Source organism: Brachycentrus maculatus, unplaced genomic scaffold (genome assembly GCF_059751285.1).
Source record: "Brachycentrus maculatus isolate JH-2025_06_01 unplaced genomic scaffold, ASM5975128v1 h1tg000624l, whole genome shotgun sequence".
NCBI classification, from domain to species: domain Eukaryota; kingdom Metazoa; phylum Arthropoda; class Insecta; order Trichoptera; family Brachycentridae; genus Brachycentrus; species Brachycentrus maculatus.
In genome coordinates, this window is record NW_028281361.1 from 345,156 (window position 1) to 364,299 (window position 19,144).

Sequence of the window (19,144 nt, forward strand, 5' to 3'; positions counted from 1 at the left end):
CTTCGGGAAATGTTCCAAATTGCGATGGAAAATTAGCAGACAAGTAAACAGCTAACTAACCATCACAGTTCTTTACCACTGTTGTTACCAACATTCTACGCCTCTTCCGCATTCGTGCATCTACTCCTGACCCATCCACGCCCAAGTATAATATTTGAAGTAATAGACAATGCCAAGTTTTCCTCTGCTCCTACTTCCAACTTCATTCCCCTCGTAGATTTGTTTTATCATTCTTTACTCACTCATTCGTTCAATATACCTTCACCATTCCAATATACATTTCTTAATTTGTTGGATAATTGCTTTAATTGATTCGGCAGTCACTTTGTGGTAATATCTATCTATCTTTAATTTAAATTGTACTTGGTAAATACCAGTATGTCTTAAAAACTATTGTGATAAAACCTATTGGATAATTGCTATTTCGGCGTTGCATTCTTTCCTTATTTCATTATTCAAACAACCGTTTTGCCTAATGATATATGTACAATATGTACTTGTTTTCGTCTGAGTGATGCCATTTTTACTGCATTTATCTTTCCTTTGCGAATTCTACGCTTCATTTCCATGCATTAGAGTTGGTACCAGAACTCAGTAGTGTAATGGCAAACCGGGTATATCTCTCAAATTTTTCATTTTCTAAGTGTAACACAATGTGTTTGTTTGTGCTCTCCTGTAAAATTTGGTCTGAGACAGATATATCCCTTTGCCTTTACACTACCAAACTGTGTTGTGCACTGCTAGTTTAGCTTCCGCCGTTAGAGTTTTGTTTGCTACAACCGATTTCGGTTTGCCATTAACTCTGCTCCCAGCATTCACACTCAATTGTGTATCTTTATCAATAATTCCCATTAATATTCAGGGGAAAGAAAGATGGAAGAAGCGGTATTGGCAGAAGACGGTCGTCTTAGCTTGGGACTGGGATGGGATGAGTTCTAGAACTATTCTAAGAAGCGCAGGAGTAAGGATCATAAAATACTAGACAGAGTACATAAAGAATTTTCAAAAAATTTAATTCAGCAGGTAATTTTATATTCTTACTAAATTAAATCAGAAAGAGGAAATAATTAATCTACTATTAGCGAATAAGCTAGCAAACTAGCGGCGCATAACAGTGACCTCGTACCAAGTCTAATGAAGCAAAACCTAAACTTGTCTCAAGTGAAATTTAAATTTCATTAATTGATTCGGCAGTCACTTTGTGGTAACATCTATCCATATTGAATTTAAGTTTATCCTGGTAAATACCAGTATTTGTTAAAATCTATTGTGACATGTGTTTTGATGAATTCCGCATCATACGGTGATTGAAAACGATGCGGAATAAATCGAAACACTTGTCACAATTTCAAGAAATAGTGGTATTTACTAAGTAAAACTTAAATTCAAAATATATTTTAAATCATTATGACTTGAAAACACAACATTTCAAAGACATTGTATCATTCAGGTCAAATATCAAAAAATTACCTTTTTGAATAATAAATGATTAAATTCTCAAGGGACTCATACGCATAAGCATTAGCAGTGTCCAAGTTAAATATGCCAGTTAGAGTACAGGTATGCAAACCCGATTGCCCTAGTCATCGTTGCTTTTCTCCTGTTCCTACCAAGTATCTCTTCGCATAAGTCATCTGTCTCCCTTTAAAGGAGAGGTGACAAAGAAATTAATCGCATTAAAACAAAAGAGGATATTCTAGAAGATACGCACCCACAATATTTCATAATAAAATAGGTGGAATCAAGTTAATACACGGGTTTTGAAGTCAGAATTAGTTTTTGACATGTTTTTCCTTTTGTGAAATTTTATTTGACTTTTCCACGAGGACACTTAGTATCAAGGATAAATAAACCAGTTCTCACTGCTAATGTATGTAAAAATATATTATAACAAAGCATTTAGCAGAAAAATTCTTAAATCAATATTAATTCCTCGTATAGTATAAAATCAACAATACCTCTGTTCACACAAAATAACATTTCTTAGACTCAGAATGTCTTAATAAGTTGAACAATTTTGTATTTATATGTGCAAATGTTTATCTGGTAATATCATCACTATTATAATCTAGCACGGATATTTGTTATAGTAAAAATAATGTTTCTTTGCCACAAAGACGGGAGCACTGTTTATTTACTTCGATACAAGCACTTAGCGTGTTAATGTTTAGAGCTGTTTAAAGTACTGGTATATAAAAAAAAGTAACATTTAAAATTTTTTACATCAACACGACCATTTGACGCTGAAAGAATTTTTCAGGGTTTACAACATGTGGCATATTAACCCAGAAAACATCAAACACGGATAAAAATTTACGATAGTTAACCTTTTCGGGAGTATGGACGTAAATGAACGTCGCGTCGGTGCAAATTTTCCTAAAAGAAGTATCCACGTTAATGGGTGTCGAAGTCCGTCTGTCAGTTGGTATGATGTAACTTGTATAGCAATGACACTGCGGATATTTGCATGTAATTTTGTCATAAAATAAAACCTAGAGATAGTGAGTTTAATTATTTTTACATAATTTTTATCTTCCTAATAAATATATTTCGTGAAAAAATTATATTTTTTTCTTGTAAAAAGAACCCACTCCCATGAAAAAGACTGACATCAATAATTGTGTTCCCAAAAAGGTTAAAATACTTAAATTTCAAATCCACAAGAAATCTTTTTCTATGTTGATAATTGACGCATGTTAAAACACCATGTTACCAAACGTAAACTGGACAGGGCAGTCAAATAAAAGAACTAAATTAAATAACGGCTAGTTTCAAAGACTCCGCCTCCGTGGTGTAATGGTCAGCGTGTTTAGCAAACGAAGCATCGGCCGACCCCCTACAAGATGGACTGACGATATAAGAAGAATAGCGGGAGTGACCTGGATGCGGAAGGCGGAGGATCGAAGAGGGTGGAGACTCATGCGGGAGGCATACGTTCAACAGTGGACGGACACAGGCTGATGATGATGATGATGTTTAGCTACCGTGCTGGATATCCCGGGTTCGATTCCCAGGGGGGGTGAAAACAAATATTAGTGATTTTACACTGTAATATTTATTTAATATTACCCTGGACTGGTTCCTGAAGCCGAAGTGATCACCTTACCTTCGTGTAAGTAATGATCAAAATAACACTGCGTCAATTCGATGCCCTATGCACCATTGGGTGCGGATAAAGGTTATGAGTGTGAGTTTCGAAGAAGCAGTTGCATTATTCGATTTTTGGATTCAATAATTTGAATCTAATTCCAATCAGTGCTCACATACTGTTGCGCGTATTAAGTATCTCTAGCTCCTAATATATTGGACAATTTTGCATCAAAATCTCTAACCAAATAATTATTACAAATTTATTTATTTCAATGAAGATACCATGTGCAAATATTTTCAAATCTAAACATTGTGCAATCTTTTATAATATATACAAGTATAAACACCTCGGGGCAAGGTTTAGCCACTAATACTGCGTACATTTCTTGGTAATATTCAAAGTCTAGTGGCGGCAGGCACAAGGCTTACATATTTAGAGAGATATTAAATAAATAAGAAAATATACTGATGTATGGAAGCGAAACTGGCAAAGGAAGGATGAAAGCAGAATGAACACTGTTGAAATGCGCTCCCTAAGACGAATGTGTGGAAAATCATTATAAGACAGAATTAAAAACGAAGATATAAAAAAGGAATGGAAGGCTGAACAAGGGATAATTGAAAAGATTAAGAACAGCTCTCTAAGGTGGTATGGACATGTGGAGCGAATGGATAACGAGAGAATGTTAGCGGGAGAACAGAACGAGGACGGCCGAAAAAGACTTGGCAGATCAATCAGAACCTAAAATCTGGTGGTGTCTAAAGTCTGCGTAATCGGAGGGCATGTATGACTAGATGTATGGATGTGAAGGAATTGAGGAGTGCATATCAGGATAGAATAATGTGGCGTCCTCTCTGCCTACCCCTGCGTGGAAACGGCGTGATGGTAGTAGTCATAGTTGAAGTAGTAAGAAATTACACATTAGCACTAAACTTCTCATAACCAGACAAAAACATATTTTACAACACAGTACCCAGTGCAAATTGAATATTACGTTGTTTCCATTTATATTTTAAATATTTATGAATTAAAACCTTATGTCATAAGTTAATAACAAATGGAGTCTAAGAGTTAATTCCGTAGTTGTTTTATCTTTAATATCAAGTGATTCGGCAGTCACTTTGATAATATGTATCAATTTTTAATTAAAATTTCGCTTGGTAAATACCAATATTTCTTAATATCGATTGTGACACATGTTTTGATGCATTCTGTATCATTACAGTGTTTGAAATGATGCGGAATGCATCGATATATGTCACAATACATCTTAAGAAATAGTGGTATTTACTAAGTGAAACTGAAATTAATAACAGATATCTTTAACTTTACTTCTGGACTTTTATTTCCAATGACTTTGGTATTTTGAAAGCAGTTGTTGGGTGACTATTGTCAAGATGTTAACAATACTGAAAAGAAAGTTAATGATTACTTGTTTTCACCAAATAGAATGAAAGTTAAGGTCAACGTAGTGTACCACGTTGTTTAAACGTACTCTTTTCAATGTAATTCCTACCCTGAAGCAGATAGTGCAGTGGTTAAAATGTTAAGGTACCATACGTGAGTCCCGGATTCGATCCCTGATAGGATCAATATTTTATTTTTTAGTTAATGTTTTATTTAGTAAATACCACTATTTCTTAAAATCTACTGTGACACGTGTTTCGATGAAATACGGTGTTTGAAAATGATGCGGAATGTATCGAAACACATGTCACAGTAGATTTTAAGAAATAGTGGTATTAACCAAGAACATTAACTAAAAATGGATAAATTTTACCACAAAGTGACTGCTGAATCAATTAATGAAATCAGTATTTTATATCGAGAGATTTTATGCCATGATATTTTTTAAAAGACTCTAAGAAACCAAAATGTAAGACTGAGCATATTACCTTTGTGTAAATTATTAAAAAGAATGCTGCTTTGATGTGATATAGTATCTAATGGAACACCGCATGTGATTAACCCCAGATAACTAAACTATATTTGTAGGTACAATGCCATTTGTGGATGGCACAATATCGACATATGTAGTAGCTGTGCGGAATAGTGATTTATTGTTAAATGTCTCTTACATTCATTCCTAATAAACCAAACTTAAGTGCCATGTAACCGGTTCCTATTTTGTATAAATACTTTTGATTAAGTTTCACATTTTTAATTGCGTAGTCCGCCAGACGAATGTTTAATTATTAAGGGTTAAGGGTTAGGTGAATTTTGCATCATGGACGCTAATAATAAACAAGGTTGAATTTCTCATTGAGACTTGCTCCTGTAGAGAATTACTAATACCTCAGCTTTTCTCCGCAAAGTGAAAAGTATCATTTACGTCATTCAATTCTCAAGACGACAGATGGATGACATATTTGTCAGGGAAAATAGACGCAGGTTATGGTATTCGCAGAAGACAATTATCTTGTCTCGATTGGGAGTTGTTCAGAAGCTGTTCCAGATAATGTAGGACTAAGAGACTGGAATCATAATGATTGCCAACATCTGAGAACCAGTAAATATAGTGAAGAAGTATAAATTTGTAAATTTGTTCTTAAATATCTCGCTTAATGTCTTTATTTATTCTGTTTCATTTTTATCAGCTGGTTAGTTAGAAATATAATTAGTAGAATAAACAAGCGTTCGAGTGTACCAAGTTTATATTTTTAACCTGCAAATAGTACAAGATAATGTAATTTTCTACGATCATCAAGAGAATACATTTATTTGAAGGTTATGATTTACCTACTTTTAACATAAAACAAAAAGAACAAAGACTGGTTACATTAGAAAAATATTGTGGTATTTTTAGATGTTCTAAACTTGTTTTACAAGTCAAAACAAAATCAGCGATTTCTAAGGAAAATTAAATTAATTTCTTGTAATTACAGCGTCGACTCCATGACGGAGACAATTTTATGCTAATCTGTTCAATGCTAGTTACAGCTAATGCGGGAATACAAGGTTTATCATAATTACCTTAGCAATTAGAATAAAGATTGAGCAATAAATAATTACCTGTTATTATTTAACATGTAAATGTTATCCATTTTGTGTCAGGAATAAACGAACTCATGCACTAACGGACCGCGATTATCATAACACACGCGAGAATGAAAACACCACTGCGAAAGTTTTACGGGATACAAAAATCAACGCACGAAGATATTTGACGCCGCAAATTTTGATTCGAAGTGGTAAAAATGTACGCCCGAACTTGAAACACTGTTATCCCTGGGCGGATTGATCTTCGGAATTATGGGAGCAAACTGTGACAAGCGCGACATCAAATTGAGAAAGAGAAATCAAATCGTCTGGTGGGGGAAATACGTCTGTTGTAGGTTACTCGCGATATTTCTCAACATTTATCGCAAAAAAGGTCACGCCAAAGTTCACGAGCATGAACTTATCGAGTTTTCAGATATTTTCCAAAGCAAAGTATTCTCCAAGTTCCCGTAAACAAAGAGCACAAAAACAAGTTTGACGTTTACTTTATTCCGCAGTCAAAATTAGCATGGTCCATACGTGCGCGGATCATTTAGAAAAGAGGCATCTATTGACGTTTTGATGACGTACAACGCCTTATTTAAAAAAAAAAAATCATTCTATCTAACAGCACGATTATGACGTCTTGCGTAGAATACAACACGTTTTGGTTAAACAATTGACACATTCACATATTTGGACTACAGACAAATAATGATAAATTAAAATAATAGAAACTAAAAAATAATAAAAAGAGATTTTTAAAAATATATTTTGGTAGTATCATTGATGACTGCATTTAAAAAAAAAATGTTTTTTAAGAATAAATATACATTTTGGAATGAAAAACTTTGTAGAAAGCTGTAGGATTTGATCATTTTGCTGCAGAATACATCAATAATGGTGGCGAAATAGTTCTCACATGGTTACATAGGCTCTTTAACCTGTGTCTAGAGGAGAGTTATGCTCCCATCGATTGGAGACGGGCAGTTATAATGCCTCTCTACAAGGGAAAGGGATCTAGGGTGGAATGAGGGAACTACAGAGCAATCAGTCTATTGAGTGCTGTTGGTAAAATGTATGGACGAATCCTCATAGAAAGAGTAAGAACCATAACTAAGGATTAAGTGTGGGATGTTCAGAGTGGATTTATGAATGGGAGAGGATGTAAGCATCAAATTTTTGCTTTGCGCAATATGACAGAAAAGTTTTTGAGAAAGAACCAAAATCTTTTCTGCGCATTTGTGGATTTGCAAAAAGTGTATGTGACCGAGTTGATAGAATAAAGTTATGGAAGGTGTTATCGGAGTATGGAGTAAGCAGTAAACTTATCCAAGACATTGCATCCCAATCCATGCATTAGGGTAAATGGTTCATTTTCATCCTGGTTTGACATCTCTAAAGGTGTCAAACAGGGATGTGTAATGTTGGCTTAGCTGTTTGATCTATACATGGATAACTGCATGAAAGAGCTAAAAGGTTTAAATGTTGGAGCTAGAATGAACAATTTGACTGTTTGTTGCCTTTTTATATTCTGACGATGCTGTTCTTCTTGCCGATAGCAGAGAAGACCTGCAAACGTTGGTGACAAAAGTGTATAATGTGTGCAAGGAATGTAATTTAACAATGAATGTTATCAAGCAAATCCAAATTATGATTTTTGAAAGAGATGAATGTAGATCTGAGTGTGAAAAATTGGTAAATGGGGAGATTTTGGAACAGGTACATGATTTCGTATATTTGGGTAGTATGTTTTCTAGAAATGAAAAGATTGATAAAAACATAGAAAGGAGAGTGAATGCTGGGAACAAAGTGAATGGTGCACTAAAACAGTTTTAGCAAATAAAAATCTATCAGCGAAAGCTAAACTGGCAGTACACAACGGAGTCCTGGTTCCAACCTTTATGTATGGAAGCGAAGCATGGAGTTGGCAAAAGAAGGATGAAAGCAGACTGAATGCAGTCGAAATGCGATCCCTCGATCGAATGATAAAATAAGGAAAGAATGGGAGGCAGAGATAAGCGTTATCGATAAAATTAAGAAAGGTGTGTTGAGATGGTTTGGACATATGGAAAATATGAGTGAGGATAGAATGGTTAAATAAATTTATGAGGCGAATGTAGTTGGAAAAAGAAGCAGAGGAAGACAGAGGAAAACTTGGCAGAATCAGGTATGTCAAATACTTGAAAGTGGCCGGGTCAGGAGTCATAAAATAAGGAAAGAATGCAAGGCTGAGATAAGCATTTCGATAAAATTAAGAAAGGTATGTTGAGATGGTTGGGACATGTGGAACGTATGAGTGAGGAAAGGATGGTTAAACAAATTTATGAGGCGAATGTAGTTGGAAAAAGAAGCAGAGGAAGACCGAGGAAAACTTGGCACAATCAGGTATGTCAAATACTTGAAAGTGGCCAGTTCAGGAGTCGTAATAATCGTACGGTATGTATGAGGATATGCATGAATGTGGAAGAGGCGAAGAATGTTTGCAAGACAGAGTGGTGTGGCGTTCGATTCTATCTGCTTACCCCTACGGAGAAGCGGCGTGATGGTTAGTTAGTTAAAACTTTGTAGTCGTGTTATAAATCATTCATACGATGTCAAAAAGGTACTTATCCTGCCATCTAGTGACAGAAAAGGAATAGTTTCTGTTTGTCAGTTAAATTGATTCATAGATGGCAGTAAAAAATATAAATAAATTTCCAAATAAAAACTAAATAAATCTTATATATAAATCTCTTTGAAATGTATACATGGTTTTATACTTACGTTTACATTTAAAAAAAATGAAAATCCTTTTTACGCCAGCCACAATTTTCTTTTATTTATTTTTTTACTTTCATATGCAAGATTTTATTACATCTATTACAATAAAACTATTTATCATTAATGCGGTACCTCTCCAAAACAACAGACATCGCATTGATGTAATGTGGTGCCCTATGCACCACTTGGGCGCAGATAGAGGACAGAAGAAGAAAAATGCTTCATCCAGATGTCTGTGATGATAGTGGAGATGTTTTATTTAGCAAGATACAAATTATTTATACTGAAACTCGAGCTCATTCAAAATCGATATGTATCATTCCCTTTTTATGACAAAACTCAACTGTAGCCAATAAAATATAAAATTGATTTAATATTTTAGAATTTAAACAAAACTGTGTTTGCTCATTTTATCGTTTTAAGAATATTGAACAAGCATCCAGTAGGATCTCACATGCTTACTATAAAAATAAAGACAGGATTAAAAGCGAATTATTTGAACTTTGATATATACTTAAAATCCATGATATTTATATGAAATAGTTGCAGTTAACTGCTTTTATTATAATATTTTGGGCGTGTCCAAATCCTTGTTTGCAAATTTGGGTTTCTCCACTTGTTATTTTTGCATTTTGACATCCTCAAATAGATGATATTCTTCTTCATCTATGTCGAGATACCAAAATGTGCTTTTAGTAATTTGGATGGTTGGGAAAGGTGGTCACAATGTCAGAGTAAAGTGGTCACTATGTATGATCCTTTTCATGAGTACGACAGATGAACGGAATATGAATATGAAAAAAATGCATGTTGAACGTATGTTGGTTGGTGTCAGCGCAGTAAGAAAATGAGGTTATATGGCAGCCGCCTCTTTTATAACGCCAATTCCTGTATTTCTACATTGCAGTCAAGAAAACAATACACAAGCAACACTGCATTGTACTCGTTATGAGAGGTTCCACTACATATATTTTTCGGTTAAGTAAGTCATAAAATTTATTGGGCAAGAGTTTTCCATTCGTGATCTGTTTTTCAAAACTTATTTGTAGACTCTGAGGAGTGGGTAAACAAAGCTGAATGGTTGAGTATTGTTATCTCATTTTATTGGGCATCCTGAATAATGGGGCGTTTCAGTGGCCATTTCCCAAAATAAGATATCAACCGATGTCACTATCTGTCAATTCGATGGGCCAACAATTTTAATACGGTACATAAATATTTTGTTCCTTGTACCATAAAGGTTAACGGTATTGCTCAAACTGTGGGTCGAGTACAGTACATAATGTAAAAAACCTTATTAAATAGTTATTTTATGTATTTTCAAATTTGACTTATGTCCGCCTTCGTAGTTAAGTTAGTGTTTTTGGTTCTGTTGAGTGGTTAGCGTGTTTGGATTCCGGTTCAATTCTTATTTCTATAGTTCACAACATTTGGACTGTGTCCAAATACTTATTCTCTCTACTCAAAATGTTGTGAAAAAAAATAACTGGTCAAATTATAAACGGCATAAAAAAATGATTTCAGGCGTTTCCCAGCATGTAAAAATAATCCAGCGTTCGGATTTTGCAAACATCCAAAAGAGGGTCTCTGCTTGAATAAGCTTTTTTCAATCCAACATAGAATGGTGCATTGTATTTTGTATGAAGTTAACAGGCCTATCAATGCTTCTGGTCAGCAGGGCACGGGATGGACTGTATGGTGTTGTAATATAAGGGGTAAATGCCCCGCAGTAATCGTTACATTACCATATATACTATTTTAGAATAGTCATCATTTTGTAGGTCATATTGTACCTTTATTAGTCTTCCTTGTTTATACAGAAAAACAGTTATTTTGAATGACCCGGGTGATCACAATGAAGGAGATATAGGTAAAGAAGTAAAGGAACTTGAAAGAAAGGTTTGTTTATTTGTATTTAATCATTTAATGCGTAATAATATAATAAATACAGATAGCGTGTGAGTAAACTAATATCAATAAAATAAGAATATTATCACAAGCTGACTTCCTCGCTAGGATCTAATCCTCTCAACCCAAATTGTCTAATACTTCTAGAATCACCCCGTTTAAGTCATACGTATATATTACCGATAAAATTTCGTTACCTATTTATCCGATAAAGTTTAAAAAATTGAGAATCATGTAACACTTAATTGCAATATCATCATCGGTGTAATATAAAACTGAGCCACGCAATCGAGTATGTAAAGAATGCGCCGTTACTTAGTTCGCTAACATGATGGTGAATAACAAATGTTACATTTCTTGTTGTAAAAATTGGTGTAAAATGTATTTTACGTCTAAAAGATACCAACATCACAAAATTGACGGAAAGTTTTCATCGGATAATTCTGATCTTCCATACCAAGACGAAGTACGCGATTATTCTTATCAGGATGAATGTGACGCACAAGGCCCCGACGTCTAAATAAAAATTCCCATGGTCTATAGATAATTCGTCTAAAAATTTACTGGGGATTCTAAATCTGCAAAACGCTTCGGAGCAGTTTAGTTTTTCTCTGTCGAAACCGTACACCGAGAGCATCGCTCCCTCGAAACCGTAGCGGACGTAGCTTATGTACGTCAGCCACTGGAGGTATCCCGGAATGGTGTCGAAGGTCACGAAGAACCCGGAGAACAGTACCACCGGGATGGCGGTGACGGGCCCGAGGTAGACTGCGGTCTCTATCTTCATGGCGGCGCCTATCAGCAGGCCTACGGACTGAGCAACGAGCGCCGTGAGGATGTTAATGCACGAGAACATCCCCAATCTGGCCGGGTCCATGGGCTGCCCGGACATGTAGTACACTATCAATACGTAAAGGCCGCTAAAGACAATCTGTAACAGGCAAAATAATACCACGCAACCTTAAATATTTTACAGTACCATAAGTATATTGAAAAAGATATAAAAGCAAAATAAATAAAAAACCAAATATTTATTATACGAAAGCAGCGTGATCAATACTGCACACCAGATTCATGGATATAGCAATTTGATGGGATGCAAATGACGTTAGTGAAAGAGCTCAGGGTGAAGGATATTACTGCTTTATGGGAAAGGAAATTAAGAATGAATAGTAGGTGACACACTTGGGTTGCATACCAATACTCGTACCAAATCAAATTACTAGCGTAATTTGATTTACGGTGTTGGCGTTAGATTTATAATGATTGCATTAATCAACTTAACATAGTAATACTTTAATAATTAATTAATTAAATAAATTAACAGCCAAATAATTTCTTTAAGCTGCATGTGCAAATTAACATATTCCATAATTTCATTAATTGATTCGACAGTTACTTTGTGGTGAAGTCTATCCATTTTTAATTTAAGTTTTACCTAGTAAATACCACTATTATAGTGGTATTTAGTAAATAAAATATTTCAACTAAGCTAATATGAGTACGGCTATGCGACCTCGAGAGTCTTAACCATTGCTGCTATTCTCTTTTTCACAATTCCTCCACTATTTCGGCTGTCCAAACTCAAAACACAGTAAGGGACATTTTTTTATAGTACGTTTTTTTTGCATTTTTGGACTAAGTAGAATCTACTTAGTCCAAAAATGTGAATAAAAACCTACTACAAAAAATTGTCCCTTACTGTGTTTTAAGTTTGGACAGCCGATTTCCCTTCACGTATAGCAGTAATGTCCTTCACTTATACTTCATTCCTTTATCTTGTATATAATATAAAGTGCAGGACCTTGTGGTCGTGTAATTATCAATCAAGTGATTAGCAATCAAGCGATCAATTTGATATGGTGTCTTATGCACTATTTGGGTGCAGGTAGGGGTTAAAGAAGAAAATAATAAAAATGAATAGCAAGGTTTTTTGTTACCTGGAATGGCAAATCGGCCAATGTTTTGGCAAAATAGAAAGCTTTCAGAGAATACCAGTAATTCAAGTGTTCTCTTACAAAAACGGACATTTCCTGAGGAACTGAAAAAAAAAGTAGTTTCAATCAATTCACAGTGATATTGCAAGTATAGTTTACATTCATGTAGGTACAAACATGGGGGTGGGGCAACTTTTTTACTTGCGGGGATACATTCAATTAGTGTCTTTGTATACATGATTTGAAAAAAAACTGATATGTGGATGGGTTAAGTAGAATGATGTGCCCTTAATAACAGTTTCATCATTGATCCGGTCACTGCGAATCAAAACTGTTGAGATATTTTCACTTATAACACCATTCATTAATTTAAAACACTAGTTTTTGTAAGAAACAATAATTTTTTTACTACGAAAAATATATTTCACTTAGTTACTAACCAATAAGATACAAAATTATCTATGTAAGCTTTAAAGAAGAAGAAAAAATTTGTGCAATATGTAATTACATCAAAATAAACATTTTTACTGTGCGTCCCTCTCACTCTCCTATACGAGTGCTCATTTTACTATTGCATACGCAGCGCAAGTGGAACACAGATATATTTTGTCAAATTTTGGCGCTCGCCTATATCAATATAGCCCTAAAGGATATATTTCTTCGGAATTATTTTCACAGATATTAATAGCATGAAGAATTAGCTATGTTTTAAATCATTACCCAACCCTGGGAAATTGGAGGATTAAATTTTAGCCAAGGCTCTGTCACAAACTATGTGCTGAATAATCGATAGGCAAAGATGGCACAGGCTGTGTGCCAATCGCGGGTTAGTTAAAAAAGGGTTTAAGAATTACAAGAATAATGATAGAACGACTGAGAAAGTATATTTGGTGAATGTGAACAGGAGAACAGAACAAGGATAGCCGAAAAAGACTCGGCAAGAACACATCAATCGGAACCTAAAATCTGGTGGTGTCAAAAGTCTACATAATCGGAGGGCATGTATGACTAGATAGATGTATATATCTGAAGGAAGCTAGGAGTATATCGCTCACTCCTTTTAAGAACGTCATAAATAAATAATCGTCAATTTTCAGTTGTGCATGTTTTCGGAATGCCCAGAAAATGTACTATATCCCGTCAAAAGCGGCATATTTTTAACTTAATATTTACCCGCTACAGGGCAGAAAATGTTGTTTTTGCATTTTGAAGAAAATGTATTGTTTAGTTATGTTTTAAATAAACTAAATATTTTTCAAATGGAGAAAAAACGTTCAGGTTTGACCTGAAAAGATCTGTTGCACAGTAAAAAGTTTAATAAGTGGCTTGATATTTATTTTTAATACATTGTGTTATATTTTTAAATTTTAAAAACGTTCTCCTGAAAAATCAAGTTTTTTGATTTATGACGTTTTTGAAAGGAGTGAGCGATATGTCAAGAGAGAAGAGTGTGGTGTTCCATCCTCTCTACCTATCCCGGCAGGAAAACGGCGTTATGTTAGTAGTAGTAATAGTAGAATTGCTTGTAGTGTATGTTATAGGTTACATAAAGATGAACTTACATGTTAAAATTGTAGGCATCATGGCGGTAAACATCGTAAATAGTACTGTGAAGAATATACATCCGGCGTTACTCGTCATCTTGGCCGCGTCGTTTCCAATATCGTAGTAAATGAGGCCAATGAGCAGGCCCACCACGGCGTGGGACACGAATCTGAGATGGGTGAGAGTCTGATCTCTAATTATGCTAAGGAATGTTCGCTTCATCAATATCCAGAACTGCTTGAAGGTGGAGGTGGGGAAACCCGGTCGGACGATGCTCTCCGTGGAGTCCAGCAGCGACGTGGAGCAGGTCACGGCCTGCAGCCCTCCCAGGGCTGCAGGCTTCTGGAATTCCGTATTCACGCCGCTGGCCTGAGAGAAGTCTGACATGTCCACTACCGTGGTCTCTGGTTTCACTACAAAATAAAATAATAATAAAAAAATTAGGTGAAATAATTAAAACAATATGGAATATGTAATTCTTCTTCTTCGAACCCTTATATTTCTATTAAATTTTCAAATAAGAAAATTAATTTTGTATTATTTTTTGACATCTCATCAAAGATGAAGAAGAATATGGAAGTCTGGGCATTTACGGGGCTGACGACCGTCATAGGTTGGTTTAAGTGATCACTTTGCACACGTGGAACATTCATCAATTCTACCCATTATTGACAACCACACTACTCAAATTATTAGAAGCTCTAAATATACATATATGAAGCAATTTTGAAACATTATTCTTGAATCACTAGAACTTCACTTCTTCATCTTTGATGAGATGTCAAAAATAATGTGAAAATAACTCCTGTAATTGGAGATAATCTAGATTTTGTGAACAAGTATTTGAACACACTCAAAATGTTGTAAATTAATTTTAATTTAGTTTTATCGTTGATTAAAAATAATATCTATCCTTATAACATTAAATGTAATATGTATTAATAATAATTTAATACTTTATTATTATTTCATCAATGTACTTAATATTCTTCTTTCCTCTTCTTCTAACCCTTATCCGAACCCAATGGTGCATAGGGCATTGCATCGTATTGACGCAGTTTTATCATGATAGTTATTTACATGAAGGCAAGGTGATCACTCTTGCGCTTTAGGGACCAGTCCAAGGTAATATTAAATAAATGTTAGAGTGTAAAATCAATAATATTTATTTTCACCCCCCCTGGGAATCGAACCCGGGACCTCCAACATGGTGGCTAAACACGCTAACCATCACACCACTGAGGCGGACAAAAATAAATTAGAAATACAAATCAGTATTGCGCATTTCCTATCATTTAAAGACATAAATATATATTATTTTTAATTTAAATGTACCGTATATTATATTATGTACATAAAAATATATGGATGTTACATGTGAATTTACCGGAAACAGTAGATATTGTGGAGTTACTGTTTTTGCTGATGTTATCTTTGATATTCGCTTGATTACTGGAAGCCTGCTGCTGAATTATACAATTGTTGGTTGGCTGATAATTATTGCACTTTCCGTTATTCACTGCCGTTACGAGTTTGGTCACATTATCTCCGTGCTCCCCGCAACATACCTCCATTACTGTCAACCAAATAGAAAACATCATGTTTGTAATTAACAGATACAACAATTATAATGCCAATTGAAGAATTGGGGCAGTGTCCCGCTAACCGGACTGCTATTAATATATTTATTTCTTTTAAATTCACGCACACACGCTATAGCTTGAGCCATAACAATCGATAAACATGCCTCATAGAAAAATATACAAAGAAACTGACAAAACAAAGTTAAAGTAAAATAATAAATAATGATAAAACCCTTATCCGCACCCCAATGGTGCATAGGGCACTGCGTCATATAAATGCAGAGTTATCTTGATCATTTACACATGAAGGAAAGGTGATCAGCCCTCCGCTTCAGGTACCAGTCCAGGGTAATATTGAATAAATATGACAGTGAAAAAATCACTTATATTTATTTTACCCCCCTTGGGAATCGAACCCGGGACCTCCAGAATGGTAGCCGAGCGTGCTGACCATTACACTACGGAGGCGGACAAGTTAATATACATTATAAAAACAAAGAAATAACAAGATGAAAACAAAACCATCAATCATATATCACATCAATCAGCAGGGTTCGTAAGCTCTGCTGTAATAAGTAACAGTGCGTCAATAAAGGTAGCAAGTTTTGCAAATTTGATTCTCTAGACATCACACTTGATGATGTCGCAAGTTTTTGTTTTCTTCCAATAGTTTAATCCTTTATCTCGCTCATATATCGTCACAGATTTCAATTGTCTTACATTTGATTATTTAATTTTTTTAAAAACCTTATCTACACCCAATGGTACATAGAGCACTGCATCATATAAACGCAGTGTTTGATCTTTATCGTTAACCCACGAAGGAAAGGTGATCAACCGTCTGCTTCAGGTACCAGTCCAGGGTATTATTGAATAAATATCAGATGAAAAGTCAACAATAATAAAATTAATTTAACAAAAATAAAAAAATATTTAAAAAAAATCTATTGATTCGGTTAGATTGCCAAGGAATTTTTAAGCTTTTTCCGCAACCAATGTGTCCAACACGACTTACTGTAATCTGCTGGATTGTGATAAGGCGGACAGTGAAGCCCCATCGAGGATAGGAACGGCACGAGTCCAGAAATGCTACCCTGGTACACGCACTGTCCGTCGGCCATCGTGTAGAGGTAGTCGAACATTTCGAACAGCCTCGCGGAAGGCTGGTGGATGGTGCAGATGATGGTCCTCCCTCCGCGGGCGAGAGACTTGAGCAGCCAGATGCACTGGAAGCACGAGGAGCTGTCCAGCCCCGACGTCGGCTCGTCGAAGAACATCACGGGAGGGTTATTGACTAACTCCAAAGCGATAGAGAGTCTTTTCCTCTGCCCGCCGGACAGATTGATCGTTCTCGTGTGACTACACTCCACTAGGCCTAGTGTCTCTATAATTTCGTTAATAACATTTTTCTTAGATTCTAGCGTAGTGTCCTTGCCGAGCTTGAGGTTGGCCGACACCGTCATGGCTTCCTTCACAGTCAGGTGGGGAAGGAGACAGTCGTCCTGCATGATGTAGCACGACAGCTTCCGGAAGCGTCGGAGATTCCTTTCCTTTCCATTAATGAGAACAGATCCAGTGAGGTTGGCAGTTCTGAAATTCAATTTATTACAATTAACTAGTAGTTGATTAATGATCCCGAGGTCCCGGGTCAGTTCCCAGGGGGTCAAAACGAACATTAGTCGCGGTGGTAGTTTCATTAGTCGCCGTGGTAGGTAAAGATAAGGCATAGTAGGCACTGGTCATGTTTCTATACGGAACGCGAGTAATCTAGGGTAGGCATTGCTTTTCTGCCTATATAGAATACACACCCCTGCTAGTACCTGAAGGGCAGAACTTTGCCTTTATGTAATTAAGGCTTAAAATAACACTGTATCGATACAATGCAGTAATATATGCATCATTGTTTATAAATAACAGCTAGAAGAATAGGATGAAAACTATAGGAAATAGCTGTTAATATTATCCAAAGCGTCAAATGTTCAGGAGAATGTTTATTGTTATATAATTATGTCCTAGAAAAAAATAATCGCCTCTGCAATAATTATTAATCATTGAAATAATTATTTCATGTTAATGTAATCATTTTCTCAATAAAAATATGTGGCGTTGTTTGAGAAACGTTTAGCATTTTCAACTTAGCTTGTAGATAAACATGTTGATATTTAGCGATTCCTCTCTCCTGAATATTTGACATTGTTGTTATCAAACCGTGAACTTCAAACCAGAAAGTCCTTAACACTGCTATGAATGAGACCAGACTACCAAATAATGTCATTGGGGTTAGCAACATTTAAAGGTTAATTTGCTCAAAAGACCCCTACGAATTAGTAGTGTCCAAGTTACATAAGCCTACAGATATGCAACCCCGAGCGACCTAGCCATTTCTGCTAATCTGTTTGTCCTACCTCTCTCCCTGCATTCTTCCTCCATTTCCTTTTCCATATAAAAGTGGTGTTCTTCACCCTGATCCCCTTCACTTGCGTCATTTGTATCTCATGATATTACCACTTCTGTACCCAATCTGGACCATAAGACTGATCACCATGCCTTCATTTAATTAGCGATGAAGTTAACATATTTTTTTATGGTAATTTTTTCATCAACCCCGACCCTTATTATACTCAGACAGTCAGCCGCCTGACCCTCAGTATACTAATCACAAGTAACAACAAATCCAATTCCCACCTGTACAATGTTTTTTGGTGTCTCTCGCGCTCTATTAAAAGCAATTTATTTATTTCAAAACATATTACATACATAAATCATATATACATATAATATTCCCGATGAGTAATTTCTATTTCTCGGTTTGGGAAGCAAATAGAATGCTTATAAGCGTTCTATTTGCTGTGTTTGTGTTTTTTGTGTGTGCAAAACAATGTGTTTTTTTTTATTCTTTTTAATATTTATTAGTTGCCTTAAAAATTATCCTTACCCATTTTGTACAACAATTTAAAAGATATTTAGTTTATGCCTTAAAAACGATAGTGGATGTGTTAAGTTAATAACAAATGAATAAGGTTGATCCTTTAAAACAATACAATAGACACAATGCATTCAATGTCGTATATCAATCAAGATTTGTCACATAGCTCATTTATATGTCTTATTCGTCTTGTCATGTTTTCTAAATAAGACACCACTAAGATTTTTATGTCCTATTGCCTCGTCAAATTGCCGAGAGGGGTTGAAGAAATAAATAAAACATTATAATGGTGGGGACTGACCAGAGTCATTACGTCGTAACGTAACACGTTACGATGCGAGCATTCGTATAGTCCAGTACAGCGAGCCGAGCTCGTTCCGAGTACTTTATTTCGGATGCTCGCCGCGAATGT

General features: G+C 35.4%; 2 protein-coding genes and 1 long non-coding RNA gene across 8 annotated transcripts in view; all 3 read right to left on the reverse strand.

The window, feature by feature from the left end:
- The window catches only part of LOC148300975 (ATP-binding cassette sub-family G member 4), a 53,321-nt gene extending 46,730 nt beyond the window's left edge, over positions 1–6,591 (reverse strand). Inside the window, exon 1 of the mRNA XM_088273988.1 lies at positions 6,104–6,591. Within this exon, the coding sequence (XP_088130114.1) occupies positions 6,104–6,135 (32 nt within the window). The 5' untranslated portion in view covers positions 6,136–6,591. The remainder of the gene's footprint in view (positions 1–6,103) is intronic.
- Positions 1–19,144, reverse strand: part of LOC148300972 (uncharacterized) — a 206,437-nt gene that overhangs the window by 112,578 nt on the left and 74,715 nt on the right. The gene's annotated exons all lie outside the window — the stretch shown is intronic.
- The window catches only part of Atet (ABC transporter expressed in trachea), a 47,727-nt gene continuing 39,304 nt past the window's right edge, over positions 10,722–19,144 (reverse strand). For 5 of the 6 annotated variants that reach the window (XM_088274019.1, XM_088274021.1, XM_088274020.1 and 2 more), the window contains exons 4-8: positions 16,822–17,396; positions 15,611–15,799; positions 14,241–14,636; positions 12,682–12,782; positions 10,726–11,672 (exon numbers count right to left, since the gene is read on the reverse strand). In XM_088274019.1, coding sequence (XP_088130145.1) covers positions 11,172–11,672; positions 12,682–12,782; positions 14,241–14,636; positions 15,611–15,799; positions 16,822–17,396 — 1,762 coding nt within the window. In that variant the 3' untranslated portion in view covers positions 10,726–11,171. Of the gene's footprint in view, positions 11,673–12,681; positions 12,783–14,240; positions 14,637–15,610; positions 15,800–16,821; positions 17,397–19,144 lie in introns of all 6 variants that reach the window. The other variant, XM_088274016.1, reaches the window with a different exon arrangement.